The 19,529-nt window shown below is 46.7% G+C and overlaps 2 protein-coding genes across 14 annotated transcripts in view; one reads left to right on the forward strand and one right to left on the reverse strand.

Moving 5' to 3' along the window:
- The window catches only part of TPGS2 (tubulin polyglutamylase complex subunit 2), a 69,990-nt gene extending 63,385 nt beyond the window's left edge, over window positions 1-6,605 (forward strand). For 2 of the 3 annotated variants that reach the window (XM_047697433.1, XM_047697435.1), the window contains 2 exons: window positions 843-996; window positions 2,229-6,605. In XM_047697433.1, coding sequence (XP_047553389.1) covers window positions 843-996; window positions 2,229-2,425 — 351 coding nt within the window. In that variant the 3' untranslated portion in view covers window positions 2,426-6,605. The remainder of the gene's footprint in view (window positions 1-842; window positions 997-2,228) is intronic. The other variant, XM_047697434.1, reaches the window with a different exon arrangement.
- Window positions 6,606-11,497: 4,892 nt separating this feature from the next.
- The window catches only part of FHOD3 (formin homology 2 domain containing 3), a 473,175-nt gene continuing 465,143 nt past the window's right edge, over window positions 11,498-19,529 (reverse strand). For all 11 annotated transcript variants that reach the window (XM_047697409.1, XM_047697416.1, XM_047697413.1 and 8 more), the window contains one exon: window positions 11,498-12,097. In XM_047697409.1, the coding sequence (XP_047553365.1) occupies window positions 12,015-12,097 (83 nt within the window). In that variant the 3' untranslated portion in view covers window positions 11,498-12,014. The remainder of the gene's footprint in view (window positions 12,098-19,529) is intronic.

Below are 19,529 nucleotides of genomic sequence, written 5' to 3' on the forward strand. Positions count from 1 at the left end.
AGGCATATGGTTTTCGGTTCCTTTTTTCTAAATCACAAGTGCACTATACTTCTCACATCATTGTGCACCTTCTTTTCACTTAACAGCCCGTCTTGGGGTTCATTCCCTACCAGTACCTGCAGAACTGTCCTTTTTAGTAATACAGAATATGCATTGTATGGATGTGCCTTGTTTGCGTAATAGATCCGGGCGACATTTCAAGCACGGTTGCCTGGTAATGCTCATATACCGCCTAGTTTGAGACCAGGTGTGCCCTGAAGAACTTTGGCTGGGTGGCAGTGACCCAGGGGCTCAGCACCAGGCATGTATTCATCTGCTGGGCCTTACTTTGCCCAAATGTCACCTAACATCCATCCAGTCAACATGGTGAGGTCAATAAATGTGATGCTCTTTGCCCAGAAGGGAAAGAGAGCACCAGCACACGCAGCTTCCCGCAGCCAGGGCCTGCCACTGGCCTCTGTCATGCACCTTCCCTGGGGGGAAGTGCTGCCATATCCACCTAACGGGCAGTAGCTGGTGTAAGGACAAAACAATTAGAAGGACGCTGACGCTCTGGGTCCCACATCCCCATGCTCAGGGCTCACTAGATCAGAAGGAAGTTTACTCACATTCTCAGTCCTTGTGCTAGATTTATTTTAAAGGTTACAAGACTTAATAAAGCAATGTGTGTGCCATCACTTTTACCTAAAGGAAGTCCTAACAGATTTTCAAGGCTTTTTTCATAAAAATGTTTGTTCTCTTTGCCTTATCTCCCCACCTCTCTACCTCTGGGTCCCCACTAAAGAACATAAACAGTCACCTTTCTCCTTCGAATTTTGACCTCTCCCAATTCTCCCTTACAGCAGTGGTTCAACATGTATAAACCCATCACCTACAATACAGACCTACTTGCAGAAGAGACCAACTCCTTCGTGAACAAGCTGGATCCCAGCAAAGTGTTCAAGAGCAAGAACAAGACCTTAATCCCCAAAAAGAAAGGGCCAGTCCAGCCTGCAGGTGGCCAGAAAGGGCCCCCAGGTCCTCCCTCCACCTCTAAATCCTCTTCTAGCCCTGGAAACCCTGTCCGGAAATGAGTACCCCACCTCCCCGCGAGCCCCTTAACATGATTTCCATGCACAGATGGCCCAAGCCTCAGATTCTATGAGTTGTACCATAGCACTCTTCCCATCACAGTGAGCCAAATCCTAGGCCTTCTGCTTCCATTGGCATTAGCCAGGAGTTCAAGGGCATTCTCAGGTCTCCCCCAGAGAACTTGCCTCATCTCTTGCCTCTGAGAGAGAGTTTCAGAACGTAAGGGTTAAATAGAGCTGTTAAGAGCTTCCCTCTCTTTCCACCCCCAACCCTCTACACTTGTCAGTGGTGATGAGAGAAATCCCCTGATTTTGACCCATGAGGCATTAGAACTGTGCTGTTCAGTTGGTAATCACTAGTCACAGTGGCTGTTTAAACTATATTAAGAATTCAGTTCCTCAGTTGCATTAGCCACATTATGCGCATCCATGTGGCCAGTAGCTTCTGTAGTCAACAGAGATAATGGAACATTTCCGTCATCACAGAAAGTTCTGTTGAGCAGCACTGTATTAGAATATTTTCATGCTGCCTTACTCAGTTCATTTTTGTTAGAAAATGTGGATATCTTGATTTGATGGGTCATAATGTTCCATGAAAATTCTTGAAGATACAGTTGTATACTTTTTATTTTTCCTAATTCTGGTCCTTTTTTAGCTTCCTATAAAAGTTTGTCATTTCCAGTTTTGCAGCGTGTTTATACATTGCCAAAATTCTTTTTTTTTTTTTTTTAAAGAGGAGGTAATTCTCTGCTTAACCTTAATATAAAAACAAAAACAAATTCCCAAGCATTGTTTTCCATGACTCCTCATAAAGAGTTTTTATGAAATCACTGTTGACAAGAGTTGTCCACCCGCCCTGCCTACTACCCCCAGCTTTCATCAATTCACGGAGTGGCAGAAAGGGAAAAAGAAGGACCAACCTGTCAAGGATAATAGCTGAAGTTTAGTCTGTTAGAAGAATTGTTTTGCCAGAACTGATCAAATCAAAGGGAGAACCAACCACACAAGATCAGTGATTTCAGCATGTGGCAGCTGCTCCAAGACAAGTCAGAGTTAGAAGAACATAGAGCAGGCATGTCCTCCTGTCCTATAGCCAGCCAGCCTCTAGTGCTGGTGGGTCCCTTGAGTTACTTTGAACTCAGCCTGGCCCTTTTCTAGTTCTCACAGGTGCAGCAGCAGAGGAACTAGGAGAGCAGTGGTGCCCTTCACATCAGTGGGAGTCCTCAGGAGGCTATAGAAGAGAGAAGGAAGGGGGCTCCGTGAAGGAAAGGAGAGCAGTGAAGAGCCATGCTGGCTACCTGAGGTGCAGGACCCAGAGCGAAACAAAGATGTGGTGCCTCATGTCCAAAAATTAGGAAAATAGTACCATTAAAAGTACTGAAATGTTCTTTCTTCCATGGTCTCTCTCACATCTTGTTATGCGGGGTTTTTACTTGCTACTTAATGCTGTCCTAAGTAATGAAAAAAATTTAAATTCTAAATTATTAGCATTAATTTTATTCATCTTTATAGTACACAATTCCTGTTTTAAATGCAACTAGAAGAGCAGTGAACTCATGCAGAATCACCAAAATTAGACAATTTGTATTTCATAGCTTATGTATACATGTTGTATGATATACATATTTTGTCCTCACTAGAACACTGGAAACACTACAGAAAAGCCTCACTCAACTATTATTTCCCTCCTTGATATGTACACATTCTATCAACACTCTTTCACCTTACTGATGAGTAAGGAAGGACTAAAAGAAAAAGTAGGAGCTGCCCTATGTTTTCTTTTTCTCCTAAGTCATCATTTTCAGCAGACGTGGATGGCTAACGAAGGAAAATGACAGGAGTAAAATAAGAAAAGTAACAAGAGTAGAAAAAGGATATGATGGGGTTCCAGGGTCATTCACACTTAGAATGCCACTACCTTCCTTTTGCATTCAAATCAAGTCCGGTTCCAATGGAAAGCATGGCCTCTTGGGGCTCTCAGTGCCCCCACTTACTCAGTTGTAGGAATAACTTGCTTATATTGAATCTCTTCTCAACCTGCACATGGTGGGTCTGCTGGAATTCTGCGCACACCGGCGTCACAAAGGCTCCAAGTGAATGGGGTGGTGGGGAGCAGTGGACACCCAGGATCACCTCTGCTCCTGTGTATGTGGCTTTGTCTCATCAGACTTCACATACAAAACACAAGTTCAAAGACAAGATTAAGAACTCCAGACAGTGACAGGAGAGCATTCAACCACGTGTGAGGCCCAGTGGGTGTGGGGCATCACGTGTGCCCATCACGTGCCTGTGAAGCCGCCCCCGTGAAGGAAGAAGGGAGCTCTCCTGAGGAAAGGCACAGACAGCCCGTAAGCTCGGTGTGCTAGCTGGGGAGAAAACTCACCCATGAGAGTTGTGTCTCCAAACCAAAGCAACTGACATGGCAGGAGGCTCTACCATAAATCAGCTGCCCAGAAAGAGATACTCTGCTGGAATCACAAAATGAGAATCAATGGCAGGATGCCTCACGATGCACTGGCGTAGTTAAGATTGTGCACGAAGTGCCACATCCTTGTGCTGCATGGGTCCTACAGCCAGGAAGTGCCCCAGCCAAGGACGGGACTGACGGGGGGCTACCTGCACATAATAATCCATAGAATCTCTCCCTCGATGCTGTGCCTCCCCAAACCTGAACATGCATCCATGTCACTGGACTTGTGTGTAGAAAATCAGATACTCCTGTCCCACTCCAGACCCACTCATCAAAACTGCAAAGAAATACCAGGACTCTTCATCAACTGCACTTGTGACAAGAATGCTGACGGAGCCCGAAGCTTTCCACCTAATGGGTCTGAGGGGTTGTGCTTGCACTGCATGGACAAGAGCTCAAAAGCTGTTTTTCATCTAGAAAAGCACGGACAATGATTGGATCAGAAGGACCAAGGGGCCCTGTGTGAACACATGTATTTTGAAACCTTTTATTTTGGAGAATTTTAAATATTTACAAAGATAAGTAGAATAACGAACCCATGGATGTATGCATCACCCAGTTTCAGCAATTCTTGTGACCAAGCATTTCTATGTATCTGGTCTTTGCCCTTCCTTCCAATTTTAATTTTTAAATAATTCCATTTTAATTCACCTGTTGGTTTTTAAGTTACAGTTCTTCACATTACATTTTTAACAGCTGCTCTAAGGATTGCAATATATATAATATATATTCTGTTTTCTGTTCAATGCAGTACCCACTCAGACACAGCATCCCTAAGTGGCCATGCTTGTGTAGTAGAACTCTGGCCCCCTGACTGCAGGTCACCGGCAGTAGGTGGGTACCCGTTTATACTGACTGCCCTTTAATCCTGGGGGTCTTGTGGTGAGTTTTCTTCTTTGGTTTAAGCCAACCCAGACTGGACTGTTTCTCTCGCTGAATATGCCCTGGTTAGTACACAGCCTCCATTACGGAGTTGTCGTGAGGATTAAATCAGCGCATAGGTGAGCAATCAAAATAGTCCCTTCTTTTTCCCTTCCTCCTTTATAATGTGACTCCAACCTTCGTTGGACATAGTTTTGTAAACTAGGTGTTCATTTCTTGGAGTAAACATAGGCCAAAGCAGTTTATATACAAATTTCACTCCTTCCCCAAAAAAGGTATATAAAATGAATAAAACAGTAACAGAGTATATACAAAAGTATATTCTCTCATACCTGCATTATCCAGTACTCCAGCGACTGACCACTGTAGCCATCTGAACTTAAAATCTAAAACTCTTCCTCAGTCTCTCTGGCAGCATGTCAAGTGTTCGGTGACCACGTGAGTTTCGGGGCTGCCCTACAGAATGGTGCATATATAGAACATTTCTGTCACCACAGAAAGTTCTACAGGGCCGCCCTGACCCAGACCGCACGGGACTTGTCTTCACCTCACAATGCTCAGAGTAATTCTGCTGCGAAGCCCTTTTATATTCCTACTGTACTCAAGAAATCACCTGAAGACACTCTTTTTCTAAGTAAGACACTGCATCCTGGGGCGCCTGGGTGGCTCAGTGGGTTAAAGCCTCTGCCTTCGGCTCAGGTCATGATCGCAGGGTCCTGGGATGGAGCCCCGCATCGGGCTCTCTGCTTAGCAGGGAGCCTGCTTCCTCCTCTCTCTCTGCCTGCCTCTCTGCCTACTTGTGATCTCTGTCAAATAAATAAATAATACCTTTAAAAAAAAACCAAAAACACTGTATCCTTTCCTACTTTATATATTCTTTTTATACCTCTTGGCTCACAGGGAAAGTCAGGGATGAGGCAGCATGTCCCTCCACTGTGGAAAGGCCCAGCGGGCTGTGCAGGTTCTGGGCTTTGCCCTGTGTGGCAGTCAAAGGCTATGAGGCAGCTCAGCCTCTTGGCCTCTGCTGTGTCCAGCGTGGAAAGCGGACAGAAAGAAAAGAACAATTTTCTGCCTCTTTGAGCACCTTCTCTCCTCTGCCCTTAAAGGAACAGGTGAGCCTGGCTTTGAGAACACCCTCCTGAGCTCAGAAATAAGAACATTTCTCAAAGTACCTACCATTCCTTTGGAGATAGGTTACCTTTTCCCACAGCATCAAGACTGACAAAGAATACCTTGGAGACCAACCAGAGCAGGGACACAAACAGTCCTCAGAATGGTTCAAGTCCAGCTAAGGGAAAGACCTTGTCCTTCAAGCAAAAGCTGCAAATAAAGACCAACTATTAAGGGTAAGATTAAACCTCTGGAAAAACCGCTTACCTTTACCACGGCTCCAGTTCCCAACTGTCCACTTTTAAACTTTATTTGTAAATAAGGTCATCCCTTGGGGGACAGGTGAAGGCAGATTTCTCTTGAGGGTACATTTACATGTGTGGAGGCTCCTGAGGCTCGTCTTCCACGGGTGGCTCTAGACTATGGCCACACACAGGTTCTGAAACAGAGTATTAGGATTCCAGAACATAGGCTTATTAAGGAACTTCAATTAAAAAAAAAAAAAAAACTTTTTTCTTTAAAAATGTGATTCTAAAATGGACTGCTATGGCCTTAATTACTACTAACTCTACAAATCATGTTTTAGACCATTTTTTTAAAAATGGGAAATCACCTTCAATATTATCCATTAAAAACAGGAAGAATTCAGTCAAGCACAAGCAAATTCAGAAATTCATCTTCTATCATTTTTCCATAAATACACCCTTAAAAATTTAACCCAAGGGTGAACTTCTATATACATATGTTGATTGAAGAAGTTGTCAAGTTCTACAACCTTTACAATTTCAGGGCAGTTTTTCCTCCAATGAGATTCAAATTATTTTTTTCCTACCACCTGCTGAGAGGGGATGCTGGATTAGAACCCCTTTTTTTTTTTTTTTTTTTTTTCCATTGAGACTGCATTTCTAAGGTTGGGTTAAGGCAGGAATCAACTCTTTTCCCTTGTCATTTCTCATCTTATGCCTTAATCTTCTGAGTCAAGAAGGTCTCTCATGTTGATGAATTGCTCTAATCCTGTGTCCAGCTCTACCACCAGCTGCTGTGTACTGAGTTCTGGTAGAGATGACCTTGTTCAAATCGGTGTATCTAGGACATTTTTCTCAGAGACCAAACAAAGCAGTTGTAAAAGCTTTCCCTAGCACCCAGCTCTTCCTGCACAGCTACCACATTTTTTATTCTTATTTGAAAGTTGAAGTTTGCAAAAGTATAAATATTCCATTGGGTACACAATTCAAGTGTTTTTAGGACTGGGCGACTGTCTCCATTTCCTAGCCCATTCCCCTGCGCAGCAGTCTGTTGCTGTCCACCCCTGGAGCCCCTTCCAGACAGCAGTGCCGGTTTAAAAGCATTTCTAGGCAGAGGCTATTAAGGGGCAGTGATTCAGAAGGAAATTGAGCTTTCTAGTTTATTTTCTGAAAGTGCAAGAGACAAGACCCCCTCTTGACTGGGTCCAGCGAATAGTCCCGAGTACTGCAGTAACCCCTCCTACCAGTACAGGAAAACCAGCTGCTGACACAGTCACAGAAAGCACCCTACTTACCTTGAGGTTGATTTCATGCTGTGTATTTGTAACACACGGTGCAGGGCCTCTACGGAGTATCTTTTCCATTTGACCAAAACCCATCTCTTCCTGTTTCTACCTAAGTCAGTTAATGTCTAGATTATATCAAAATGAACAGAGGAAAATGTGTTAAATAGACTCCAGCTGTCTAGCCCCTCTAACGGGAGATGAGGAGGTGAGCACGCCTGAGTCTCCACAGACACAGCGACTGGTCCATGCAAACCTCTTCCGGCCCCACCAGCCACGAGCAAGGAACCTGCTGCATCCGGTCCCAGACATGCAACAGCCCAGCACACACTGACCCTACAGCATCCGAGGAGCTGGGTGTCCATCATTCCCCAGTGATGGCCACTTGGGTGACTTGGAAGCACATACTTGGATGTACTGTTTTTCATCCTCAGTTGTTCTAATTATCCAGCTGATTTAATTGTCCTGTACATGCAATGCTCTACTTCTAAATTACAAAACATTCTGGAAGCAAATCATTGTTGCTAATCCAGGAGTTAGGAACAATTTCCACTAAATCAACAATTGAAATGGTGTTTGAACTACAAAATCATAAATTTGTACTTCCTCAGGTGGATCATCTTAAACAAATACACTTTTTAAACGCAGTAATTAAATAGGACTCATTAAGAGAATATAAATGGCTTGGCCCTCCCTTAGTTGAGTACCAACAATCTGACTAATCTCTTGCCATATCCTCTCCCCAGTCGGAGTAGGAATCATCACAAAATCACAAAAGATACTTCTGGACCTTCCCTACTTAGGTATACACGGATGGCTGGGTGACTGATGTACAAAGATCACTGCCAGTTAATCATTAATGTAAAAACTGCGTGGTTAGGAGCCCTCCTCAACAGTTTAGACGGTGCTGCTGCTTGGCCTGCCACCAGGCTTCCAGGGTGTGGGCTTGGTCAGTGTGGGGCTGACTGGCTCTCCAGCAACCAGGCCCAGCCCTGGGTCAGTCTGGGCCAGGTGCTGAGAAGAGAACATGTGGAAGCAGGGATACTGCTGATTAACAGGCCTTCTTAAGGGTTCTAAAAACAAAACCAGGACCAGCATGACAAGCTGGCACATTGCACTTTCCTATCTTTTGCCCCTGGGCCAAGTCATTCAATCCCTCTCTTCCTTCCTTCCAAGGTAAAATGAAAAGGCAGAATGGCCATATGGCTTATATAAAGTCATCCACAACAAGTGGCCACACAGAGATGCTGTCAATACTTGAGCTCTTTTTTTTTTTTTTTTTAAGATTTTATTTATTTATTTGACAGAGAGAAATCACAAGTAAGCAGAGAGGCAGGCAGAGAGAGAGGAGGAAGCAGGCTCCCTGCTGAGCAGAAAGCCCGATGTGGGGCTCGAACCCAGGACCTGGGATCATGACCTGAGCTGAAGGCAGCGGCTTAACCCACTGAGCCACCCAGGCGCCCCATACTTGAGCTCTTTTAAAAATCGTTCAGAAAGTTCATCCCCCAGAATTGCCTAGCAACATGATTTTTCTACCAGAGAAATTGCCTTTCGTGACAAACACTGATGGGGCATTTTAATATCCTGTACCTCAAATGCATTTGCGAAGACATTTTCTCTCTTCTCCTAGACAATCGGGTATTCTTATTTTTACTCACTTCTCTGGCGAAATGTATGAATAGCTGTAGATTAAACTAAAATTTAATTTTAGTTGATGACTACCTCTCATGGCCCTAAGGGGAGGGATCATGACTCTCCTTTTCCCAGCTGAATCCGCAGCTCCTGGCACAGGGTCACCTCTATAAATTAGGCCCTCGCTGCATATTTGTGGTTAATGGTTGTTATTAATTTTCTAGAGCTGCCATAACAAATTACCACACACTTGGTGGCTTAAAACAATAGGAATTTATTCTCTTACAGTTCTAAAGTCCAGAAGTTCAACATTAGTTTTACTGAGCCAAAATCAAGGTGCCAACAGGGACATGCTCTCTCCCCAGAGGCTCAAGGGGAAAATTCGTTTCTGGCCTCTTTCAGTTTCTGGTGGCTGCTGGCATTCCTTAGTGTGTGGCCGCATTGCTCCAATCTCTGCCTCTCTGTCTTCATAAGACTGTCTCTTCTTTTGTGCATGTAAAACCTCTCTCTACCTCTGTCTTAAAAGGACATTTATGATTAGGTTTAGGACACACCTAAATAATCCAGGATTATCTTTCCACATCTGGATCCTTATTCAAAACGGAAGACACTCCCCCTTTTTTCTTTTTAAAGATTTTACTTGTCAGAGAGCACAAGCATGGGGAGTGGTTGGCAGGGGGAGAGGAAGAAGCAGGCTCCCCCCTGAGCAAGGAGCCCAATATGGGACTCAGCCCCAGGACCCCGGGGATCATGACCTGAGCCAAAGGCAGAAGCTTAACCGACTGAGCCACCCAGGTGCCCCTTGCAAAGACCCTTCTTTATAACATTTACAGGTTCCTGTGATTAGGACCTGCTCCCTTTGGGTGGCCACGCTTTAGCCTCCACTGGTGGTATTTGGTGATACACTGTTCAGGGCCATGAGCAAAGAAATGGTGGATTTAGGAGCGGTGGAGAATGAGGCAGCCACCCACAGGTTAGGAGCTCAGAAACCAGGTCTCCTGACTCTGATCCTGCTCTTGCTTCCTGAAGCGTTCAGTGATGGGCTTGGGAGAAGACAAAACAGGGTCTTCAACACTCGTGGGGCCTGTGCATCCTCCCTTCCATCTTTCCATCCTCAAATCCCTCAGTAAGTTATTTTTTAAATAGAAAAAAAAAAAACAACTTTAAGATTCCAAAGACACCAAAACCCAAGGATCTTTAACAGAAGAGTTTGCCTTCTTTACTGGCAGTTCTGTAATTTCCAACTAGATTTAGAAACAGGCATGAGAACATCCATGGTGATGACCAGCAAGAGTAGCGAAGCATCTCCCAAGGGTAAGGTCACTGAATTCAAAAAGAAACAAAACAGAACAAAAACACTGATGGAGGGAGCCAGAGGAAGTGGCAACAAGGAAGAAATGAAGAAGAGCAATAATCCTTCCATTTCACCAAAAACTACTAAACAGAGTTCTCTATAAAAAGACTGTACCTAGCTGTAACCAAGAAATTAGTTGACCTTGCTTGCTTCCTCTGAGAATTTTTTAATCCCTAAAATAAACTTCAGATTTAATCTGTCACTTCCTTCTGAACGTGACCTTTTATTCCAAAGCAGTGTCTCTCAGCAGAATGCCAAGGGCCTCTAGAAGGTCATCAAAGTATCTGTTCGCTAAACAGCGCAACAATAATGCATCTTCCTTTTGTTTGCACATCCCGATCCCCAGCGACACAGATATTCTATGTCTGGTTTCAGTGCTGAGGGAACAGGCAAATGCTCTAACAGCTAAATCATAACACAATATTACATGTTATTTAGAACCATAATAAAATAAGCATTAATAACTCATGTATCTTTTTCGATAAAGTGATTAAACTCCATTGTCTGTAATATACAGACCTACTCTTGGCAGATTCCAGGCTTTCCTGGGCTGCTCACATTCATTACATACTATTTGACCAATAACCTGCTGGAAAGAGCTTCCAGCTCTCAGTAGAGTGGGGATGCAGACTCGGGGGTACACAGTTTCAGAGGCCTGTGGGGTGAACATCCGATCTTTGACTCTTCAGACAACACGACTACATCTTGTCTCTAGATCACAGACACCAGATACAGGAACACAGAGTCACAGAGTTTTTAAAAGGGATGCAAACACGGAATTAATGGCTTGACGATCTACCCATGCAGTGGTTCACCTCTCCCTCTCCCCAGAGACATAGGTTCTACACCAGAAACCGTGAAACCCCGGGCAGAGGGCTTTCGGTGGAGGCTCGACCACCACCTGGGCACCAGCCACCCCCATGTGGCCCCTGGCAGCGCCTTCCCCACCAGACACCTTACCTTCTGCTGACCAGTACTTAAGTGCCAAGGACTATGTTTGTCACTCGGAGGTTCTTTGTAGACAAAATTTTAAATTTCTCTTTTGTTCTGGGGACTCAGTAAATTTTTTCAGAAAATGAATTTTTACATGAGAAGCAAGTGAGAGAGTTGCAGAATAGTTCAGGTTTTAAATGCTACTCTAATGTTCGTGTCAACATTACAATGGAGCAAAACAAAGCCCATGGGTCAGGTGATCTATGTAAGGTCATTGCTAGCCAGTCTTGCAACAAACACTGATGCCTAATTAATCAGCAGTTACAAAGAGCACGTTGGCAGGCAGGCACTTCCCACACTAACACAAAACAAACACCAACAAGAAAGCCAAAGGGCCTGGAGGCCATTCCAAGCCAGAGGCCTTCGGAGGAACCCGAGGAAAGGTTTCCCTGATTCAGAAGGAGGTGAGACTTTGGAGCTTAAGGCCTTCCACCCAAGAGAAAAGAAGTGTCCAGTTCTGGCATTAAACTCTATTTATTTAGTATTTGAAACATGGTGTACATTTATGAATTTGTATAAACATTTAGTACAGCTAAAATCCACAACTGGTAAACAATCTGTGCTTTCTTTTTGTGTACAAATTTTGGAGTTTCCATCTGGGTATGTTGGTGTTGTGGAGAGACCCAGTCTGCAGACCTACTCAAACTGCCTCATACGACCGCGGTAACTGTGACCGAGTCATCTGCTCCTTAAAAGGGCTGCTCCTCGCACAGAAAAAGTGTCACACTTGGGAACTACTAAGCCAGGTGTCAAGGAAACAAGAGAAACACAGCTGACACAAGGAAGGAAGTGTGTGAGGGAGACTCTGCGAGAGCCCCATCAATGCCCAGCACACCGCACGCAGACACCTAGAGATGGACGCTCTCCTTCGGAACATTCGGTGTTTAGTGTCCAGGCTCTTCACCCCCAGCTGCAGGGATTCCATCCAGCAGGAGTATGCACTCTCGGGCGCACCTCTTAGGGCACCCACAGATGTCACAGCTGCAACTCCGGGGTGCCAACCAGGCCCAGGGCTCGGGCTTCTTCTGCAGTCAGGCCGTTCTTGAGGGTCCTTCGCACTGCAGCAGCGCCCGCAGATCACAAAGGGGTGAGAAGACAGGGAGGGGTTAGCAGCTGACACGTGATTACCCATCACCCCCGTCCCCTGCCCCCTAAAGACCCCCCCCCAGGGTAGTCACAGGGCTCAGAGATGCTCAGCCGCATCCCGCTCCTGCCGAAATTCCTGGCCATCTGCCAGGGCAGGACAAATTCCGGGGCCACGAGAGGCTGACCTGAAGAGCCAAGTGGAGGGACTGACCTTGTAAGAGGGGACAAAGGAGGCCCCACCCTTATAAGATTTCTGAGAAATGGGTACGAGAGTAAAGGACAGACGGCATGTGGAGAGCTCAGCCTCTGGCCAGCCTAAGGAGAGGATCAGAGCTGGAACAGTCCTTACAGAACATAGGGAAGTGCAGGTTTCCTGAATCTAGGTAAGATCACCCCACAAATCTGCAGGAGGGACGACGATGCTGGGGACAGAACTCGGCAAGCGGCGGCAGTCGGGGGGAATCTCTATGAGCATGATGGGTTTCAGTCTCAACTTATCAAAGGGCCTCTAGAGGCAACAACTAGTGAGTCCTTATGGACCGGAGGCCAAGGAGCAAACTCCCAAACTTCCGACTCGACTCGGTAGATGTTTCCTGTGAAACACACGCTCTCCTCTGGGGCTTACAGCGGGCAGGTGGAGGCACACTCACATGTGACAAAGAACTGACTCGTGTTTAGCTTGGCATTGTGGGTATCCCCACTGTGTAGTGCTGGCATTGTGGGTATCCCCACTGTGTAGTGCTGGCATTGTGGGTATCCCCACTGTGTAGTGCTGGCATTGTGGGTATCCCCACTGTGTAGTGCTGGCATTGTGGGTATCCCCACTGTGTAGTGCTGACCAATTCTGACATCAAAATAAAGGCCAAATAAGGGTGAATGAGGAGGCAGCTGTCCCTTCCAAGGTAAGTCCTTGCATTTGAAAGGTTGCCTAATTACATTTCCCTTCATTTATAAGTTGTATTTGGCCTCCTTTCTATATAAGGTCATAGGGAATTTGGGGTATTTTCTTCATTTTCAGAAGAGATGTGTTATGGATATACTTTCCACCCTAAATCCTAAATCAGCCAGAGGAACTGAGATGAGCAGGGCAGGCCCTTGATCAGAATGTGAAGAAAGTAAAGCTCAACCTTCCCATGCCAGACCCAGCTCCCTGCAACCCCTGTGACCATGGGGCCTGTGTCCTCCTCCTCAAGGGGAGGCCCCAGACGATACACGCACCCGGATCCCAGCTCCTATGCCTGCAAGCAACACCCCATATTCCATGCTTTCCTGTCCTCCCCTAAGCAAAGGCCCACTCAGCCTGTGGATAAAGGATCTGAAGAGATCTGGTAGAAGGTACAGGGTCTAAATATCTATGAATAAATGGTTTCTTTTCTCCCGGGAATCAGCACTTTGAACGGGGCCAACACCTAACCCATCAGTTGGTCAATCAACAAGTACTTTATGCAGGATCTATTGTGTGCTCAGGACGCAAAGAATCGAAGCACTGCTGGGAGACTCACAGACGCCAAGCATGGATCTGACACAGAGACACAAAGGTCCGTGCTGAGGGTTACCCTCCAATCATGTCCCCTCACACCACCTCCGGGCTCCCCGACCGTCCGTCTGCGGCCGTCCTTGCCCTGCTCGCCCTCCCCTACCCGAAGCCCCTGGGCTCCAGGCTGTCTAAGTCATCCAGACAAAATGTCTGGCTCCAGAGCCTCGGCTGGAGGCAGACTGCATTTAACTGAGTAATGGAATTTGTTCTATGGGGCGGCAATAAAAATACTAGTTTGTAATAATGTTTTATGTTTTTTAAACACTCCTTCAAGTGTTTGCTAAAGATAATTTTAATGGCAGAAAATAAGATAAAATGTTTCTCATTCCTGACAAGGACTGCCAAGACCTCTCTTCCAAGACACAAAATTCGGGTTGAGGACCATGCGGCACACGAAAGGCATCCTGAATTTCACTAGGCCCGGGGGCGGCCTGGCCAGGAGTCTATGAAGTGTAATTGCTGAGCCTCTGGGGATATGTGGTGGCCAGATGACTACAGGAGACTTCCCGAGCTGATGGGCATCTCACAGGAGGGCATTTGGAGATGCTTCCTTAACACCTGTTCACACACTTGCTTTAGTCCCCTAACTGTGGAGTTCAGCTCGGCTCACGGGAATACCTGAGTGGGGACCCTGGCACCTTGCAGGATGTGCAAGAATGTCACCGACGAGGGCACTGGGCCGGCCTCTCTGGGACAGGTGCAGAGACTAGAACCAAGTGTACTGGTGCTGCTTTGGCCCCACTGCCCGGCCACACAGAGCCTGCGCCCTCAGCTTTGTAGCCTCTTCTTAGTTTTGAGGGGCCATCCTAGGGGGGTCCTCCCTTGCCCCTGGGCCCAGGTGTTCTCTGCTACAGAGGAAAAAGCCAGCATGGGCCACGTCTCTTTGCTCCCCAGGTGTGTCCCAAGAAAGGAATCCACAGAAAAACCCGCCCCATTAATGGAATCCAACTTACTGCGGGTCTTCGTGACAACTGAGATAAATTCTCTCATATTAAATACAACTACCCCATATAGTAACCCCCAAAGGCCTTAAGAATCTGAGCTCTTCCTTTGTTAAAAAGTCACATTATCACTTGAAAAAACATGTGAAATGAAGACAATCGGTTAAAATTAGTCTTTGTGCTCCGGTTCCAATTATGCATAGCAAGGGTCTCTTTGGGTGTCCATTCCTCCATCTGCCACCTCTTCAATTCATTCATTCGTTCGCTCGTTCGCTCGTTCGTTCGTTCATTCACTCAGCAAATGCTACCTGTGCCTCTACCCTGAGCCAAATGCTGCAGTCAGGGAGGCAGGGGACTGACGGGGATGCAGTATGAGGAGAAACGCTCGGGGTAGCAGACCCTGGCTGGAGAGGGTGTTGGCTCTCACTCAGTCTCTGGAAAGTGAACAAGGACTGGACATAAGAAAAAGAGGGGACCAGCAAGTGGGCAGGCAGGATATGGACCCTGTACAATAGAAATGAGTCATCACATGGAACACGACACCAAAAACTAATGATGTACTGGGTGCTGACATAATAAAATTTTAAAAAAAGAAAGAAAGGAAGAAAAAAACAAGTCATCAGAGAGGGGATTTCTCCAGTCCCGGGGGGCGGGTGCTGGCACACGTCTGACACGATAACGTCTGGGCCCCTCTCTGCTCCCAAGTCCCGCTTCCCGCGCCAGCACCCTGCCTGCAGCGTGGCTGCTCCCCGGCCTGTCATACGCGCCTGCCTCCCCTGCCTGCAGCTGCCTAACAGAGACCAGACCCTGCAAATGTTGATCCCTGAGTGCCCTGCAGCTCTTCCACAGACGGCATGGGTCACTTTGCTGGGCCCAGCAGCCACTCGCTGCCCCTGGCTCTTGTGACAGCTCTCACAAGGCAGCGGTGACAGCAGTGGCAACAGACACACGAGAGCCTCTGCTGTCAACGTGCCCCATGGGGTGTCTGCGGACTCAGGGAAAAACCGAAAGTTCTTTTTCTCTCACCGCCCCCAGAATTGAAAAATAGTTTGATCCACAAAGTGCTCTCAGGAAGCTCTTCACTAAGAATGAGCTGAATCTGAGAATAACAGCGACGGCGGCCTCCACTTACTGAGGGTTAACCCGGACGATTCCATGTGGAATCCGTGGAATCTAATTCTGTGGAAACCCTATGAGAAGAGCCCCGTTATTATTTCTCCAGCAAGTGAGCGGACAGCACAGAGAGATCAAGTCCCTGGCCCAAGGGCGCACAGTAAGTGGTCCACAGACAGATTAAAGGCAGGACATGTGAGACCCAGCCCACCCTGGAAACGGGTGTGTCCCTGGGACCACCTTTCATACCTATGGGACATCCACCGAGTTTTACTTCCATATGACAGAAATCTATTAGCACTCTTTCACCTTTAGATCACTGATAGTTTTTTTCTCTTTTGCACAGAATGCCAAGCAATCTGGAAATAAGTTAGCCTTTTTGTAATCCCTAAGATACTACTAAAAATTTTCTACCATGTATACAGAGAGTACCGTGTCTAGGACTATGGGGACTAATATCAGAACGTCAAGAGGTCTTAAATGTATATGCCTGGTTGCTGGGAAGTGACAAGCCTGCCGCTATTTATTTACACCTTGTTCCTCGAGGAACCCGTCCCTGAGTGGAGCCGAAATGGTGGCTTCACTCATGCCTCTTTGGACTTAAATATAGAGAACTGTTTTAAGCTCTATCGTGCTTATTGGTTCTATATTGGAATTTCTGTGTGTTGGCTCGTTTTGTTCTGTTAACGTTGATTATCTAACCATCTGAGCCCTTTTTCTTGTTTCCATCCTCCATCCTGTTTTTTCTCAGCAATCTATTAGAAGCAAAGGTTTCCTAAATTTACAGTCATTTTACAAGGGAACTGACCAATACTTTTCAAAAGTGTCAAGCTCTTAAAATGTCCTCCACACATGGGAGGAGGCATGCTGTCTGAGTGTAATGCAACAGCGTGGGTAGGGTAGTGGGACAGAAAGAAGACATTCATGGAAATGCTGGTGACAACCCAGCCTTGGGTGCACAGAGACAAGCCCACTCAAACTGCACCCTGGGGGACAGGAAAGGTGAAGATGGGTCTGGTCTATTCCCCGCAGGCCAAGTCAGGTGGGTGCTGGTAGCAGAGTGACTGCTAGGTAGGTGTGCTTCCTGTGCCTGGGCTCTTGTGTGACTTCGGCCTCATATTCCCCCCTGGCTGGGGTCCCTTGGGCAGCAGTGTGACAGAGCTGGGGAGGGAGGACGGTGGGAACCTGTCAGATGCAGAGCACCTCACTCAGTGCTCACAACCGCCTGGGAGGGGGCCCCGCTGGCCTCAATGGACAGCAGACTGAGGCTCAGTGGGGCTGAGTGAGTGAGGAGGGACCCCGTCTCCAGCTGTTTTGTATGAATGGGTACATTCCACACAGGGAAACAGATTCCATGGGAACTGCAAAGCAGCAAAGGCAATGAAATACACTATCTTCATGTCAGGAAGGAGCCTGGCACTTTTCAAAGCCCCTTACAGGAACCCTCTTTGCTTTGCTTTCAGAGCAGCTCTCACAGGCAGGACAGACTGACTCCCAGGTTCCTCCTTTCACTGATTCTCCCTCCTCCTGAATCTCCAACTCTGAGTCCAATGGGCACCTCGCACCCCGATGTGGGGGAAGACAGAGAAGCCAGCCTCTCCTTTTTCAGGAGAGTGGTAGTTCCCAGTTTGGGAGGATGAGCTGTCTGAACGTGAAACCAGAGGGCCACCCAACACAGTAAAATATTTCCAAACTCTTCCTGCATCTGCCTCTTTGACCCGAAGCTTCTAGCCGAGCTTCTTGCTGCATCAGTCCTGACCTCTGGCTGGGTCTCCAGGCTTGGGTGTGAGGCCTATACACCCTACTGCTGGGCCCACCTTCAGGGTCTGGGTGACATGGGGTCTGTTGGGCATTCGGACAGCACCTCCTCTTGTTTGGGCCTGATTGCTCTTCCAAGCTCCCAGACTCTGATGACATCCTCGATCACCCCCACCCCCCATAGCCCTTCAAGTCTCTTTCCTGCAGGACAGGTGGGGACTGTCTATCCCTACCTCCAAGACCCTCCCAATGCAGAGCAAAGGCTGCAAATGCCTTCCTCACTTCCTGCTCTTACTTTTCTAGAGAGAAAACCTTAAAATCACCAGAGGCTTAAAGGAGGCCACAAGAAATCAGAAAGTCATGGTCAGCTCCAGCTTGTTCTGGTCACCCTCTTCTGTAGCCTGGAGAAAACATGGGTGGCACCCCTCCTCCCACGAGGCACACACCCTCCAGCTGATCCTGCATAAGGCAGCAACTCCCCACATAGTTCAGGGAACAGACTGTCAGTCCTCACTTGGACTTCTTTCTGTCCTCCTGTCCATGGGCACCTCAGCTAGCTATCTTCAGAGGAAGGTCAGTCCTTCTGTAACGAACTCAGGGGCTGAGTAAATAGGAATGAAGTTGTGGGGGAAAAGACAAAAGTTTGAGCCTTTTTTATCCTTTCCACTAACATCTTATTTTACTCTAGTGCAAGAGCATGAGTTTTAAAACCTCTGTTTTATTGCCATTGTTAGCTTGCCCAATAAAAGAATATAAAAGTGGGGTGCCTGGGTGGCTCAGTGGGTTAAAGCCTCTGCCTTTGGCTCAGGTCATGATCCCAGGGTCCTGGGATCGAGCCCCGCATCGGGCTCTCTGCTCAGCAGGGAGCCTGCTTCCTCCTCTCTCTCTGCCTGCCTCTCTGCCTACTTGTGATCTCTGTCTGTCAAATAAATAAATAAAATCTTTAAAAAAAAAAGAATATAAAAGTGATTCATAATCAGTAAGAAAAACTATTTAAACAAAACACAAGGAAGTTTTCCTTAATGAGAGTAATGGGAAAATTAATTAACCACCTTGGAGACATAGGGACAAGTAAACAAAGCTGTGCACTGATCAGATCCAGGGCCAGATCTAATATTTTGCGAGGCATAGCTCCTGCTTTCCCTAAAACAAATTCAATAATTTTTCAGATTTGATGGTTTTCCTTCTCCATGAAATTCTACTTAACAGACAGCATGGTTATACCCCTCAAAATTCGGTAGAAGAAATAAATTTTAGTTACATCAAATCAATGTGAGCTCTGTCACATGCCCTTTGAAAGGGACGCTGAAGCTTCAGGACATGACAAGGAGGCAGTCATGGTGGGGGGGTGGGCTGGGCTGTTGGGGGTCAGAGCATCAGATCAAATCAAGTTTCTGTGCTCCTTTCCCAGCAGTCCCTGGAATTAGACTTCTGGCTCTTTCCACTGAGAAACTGTTCTTCTAAGGGTGATCAGCCTTAAGATCTTAATTAGCTAAGAAATTGGCCAGTTTATTTGTAAGTCACATCAAAGTAATCACATCTTTACAGAAATATAGCTCTGTGCCCAAACTTCATAGTCATGTCACAGGTGGGGCCCAGACCCCCACCTTAGAAGGAAACTCAAATATGAAAATGGTACCTAGCCTCTCTACTGTGACAAGATCTGGCTCCCCAGGAAAAGAGAACAGAGAGATTATGAGTCCCTAAACCCTGTTCTGTTCTGCGATAGTCCGGGCTGTTGGCCATATGTAGCCAGCCAGCTGGGCAGAGACGTTCCTCCAAAGATAGGTCCAAAAGAAAAGAACATGGGGGAGCAGCTCCCCCTCCTTACCAGCTACCAGGGCCCATTCTGCAGAATCACAGTGGTAAGGATACTTCAAATGCCATTCGGCTTTAGGATTTTCTAGAGAAGGCCAACATCCAGGATGCCTAAGAGAACAAACTGCCCTGAGACAAAATATTTGCCCCAATATGATGAAGAGAAAAACCAATATAAGAAAAAAACCCAAGACCCTCCCAGAATGTTCTCCCTCGGTCTGATCTACCAGCCAATCG

Source organism: Lutra lutra, chromosome 12 (genome assembly GCF_902655055.1).
Source record: "Lutra lutra chromosome 12, mLutLut1.2, whole genome shotgun sequence".
In the NCBI taxonomy this organism is placed as follows: Eukaryota; Metazoa; Chordata; class Mammalia; order Carnivora; family Mustelidae; genus Lutra; species Lutra lutra.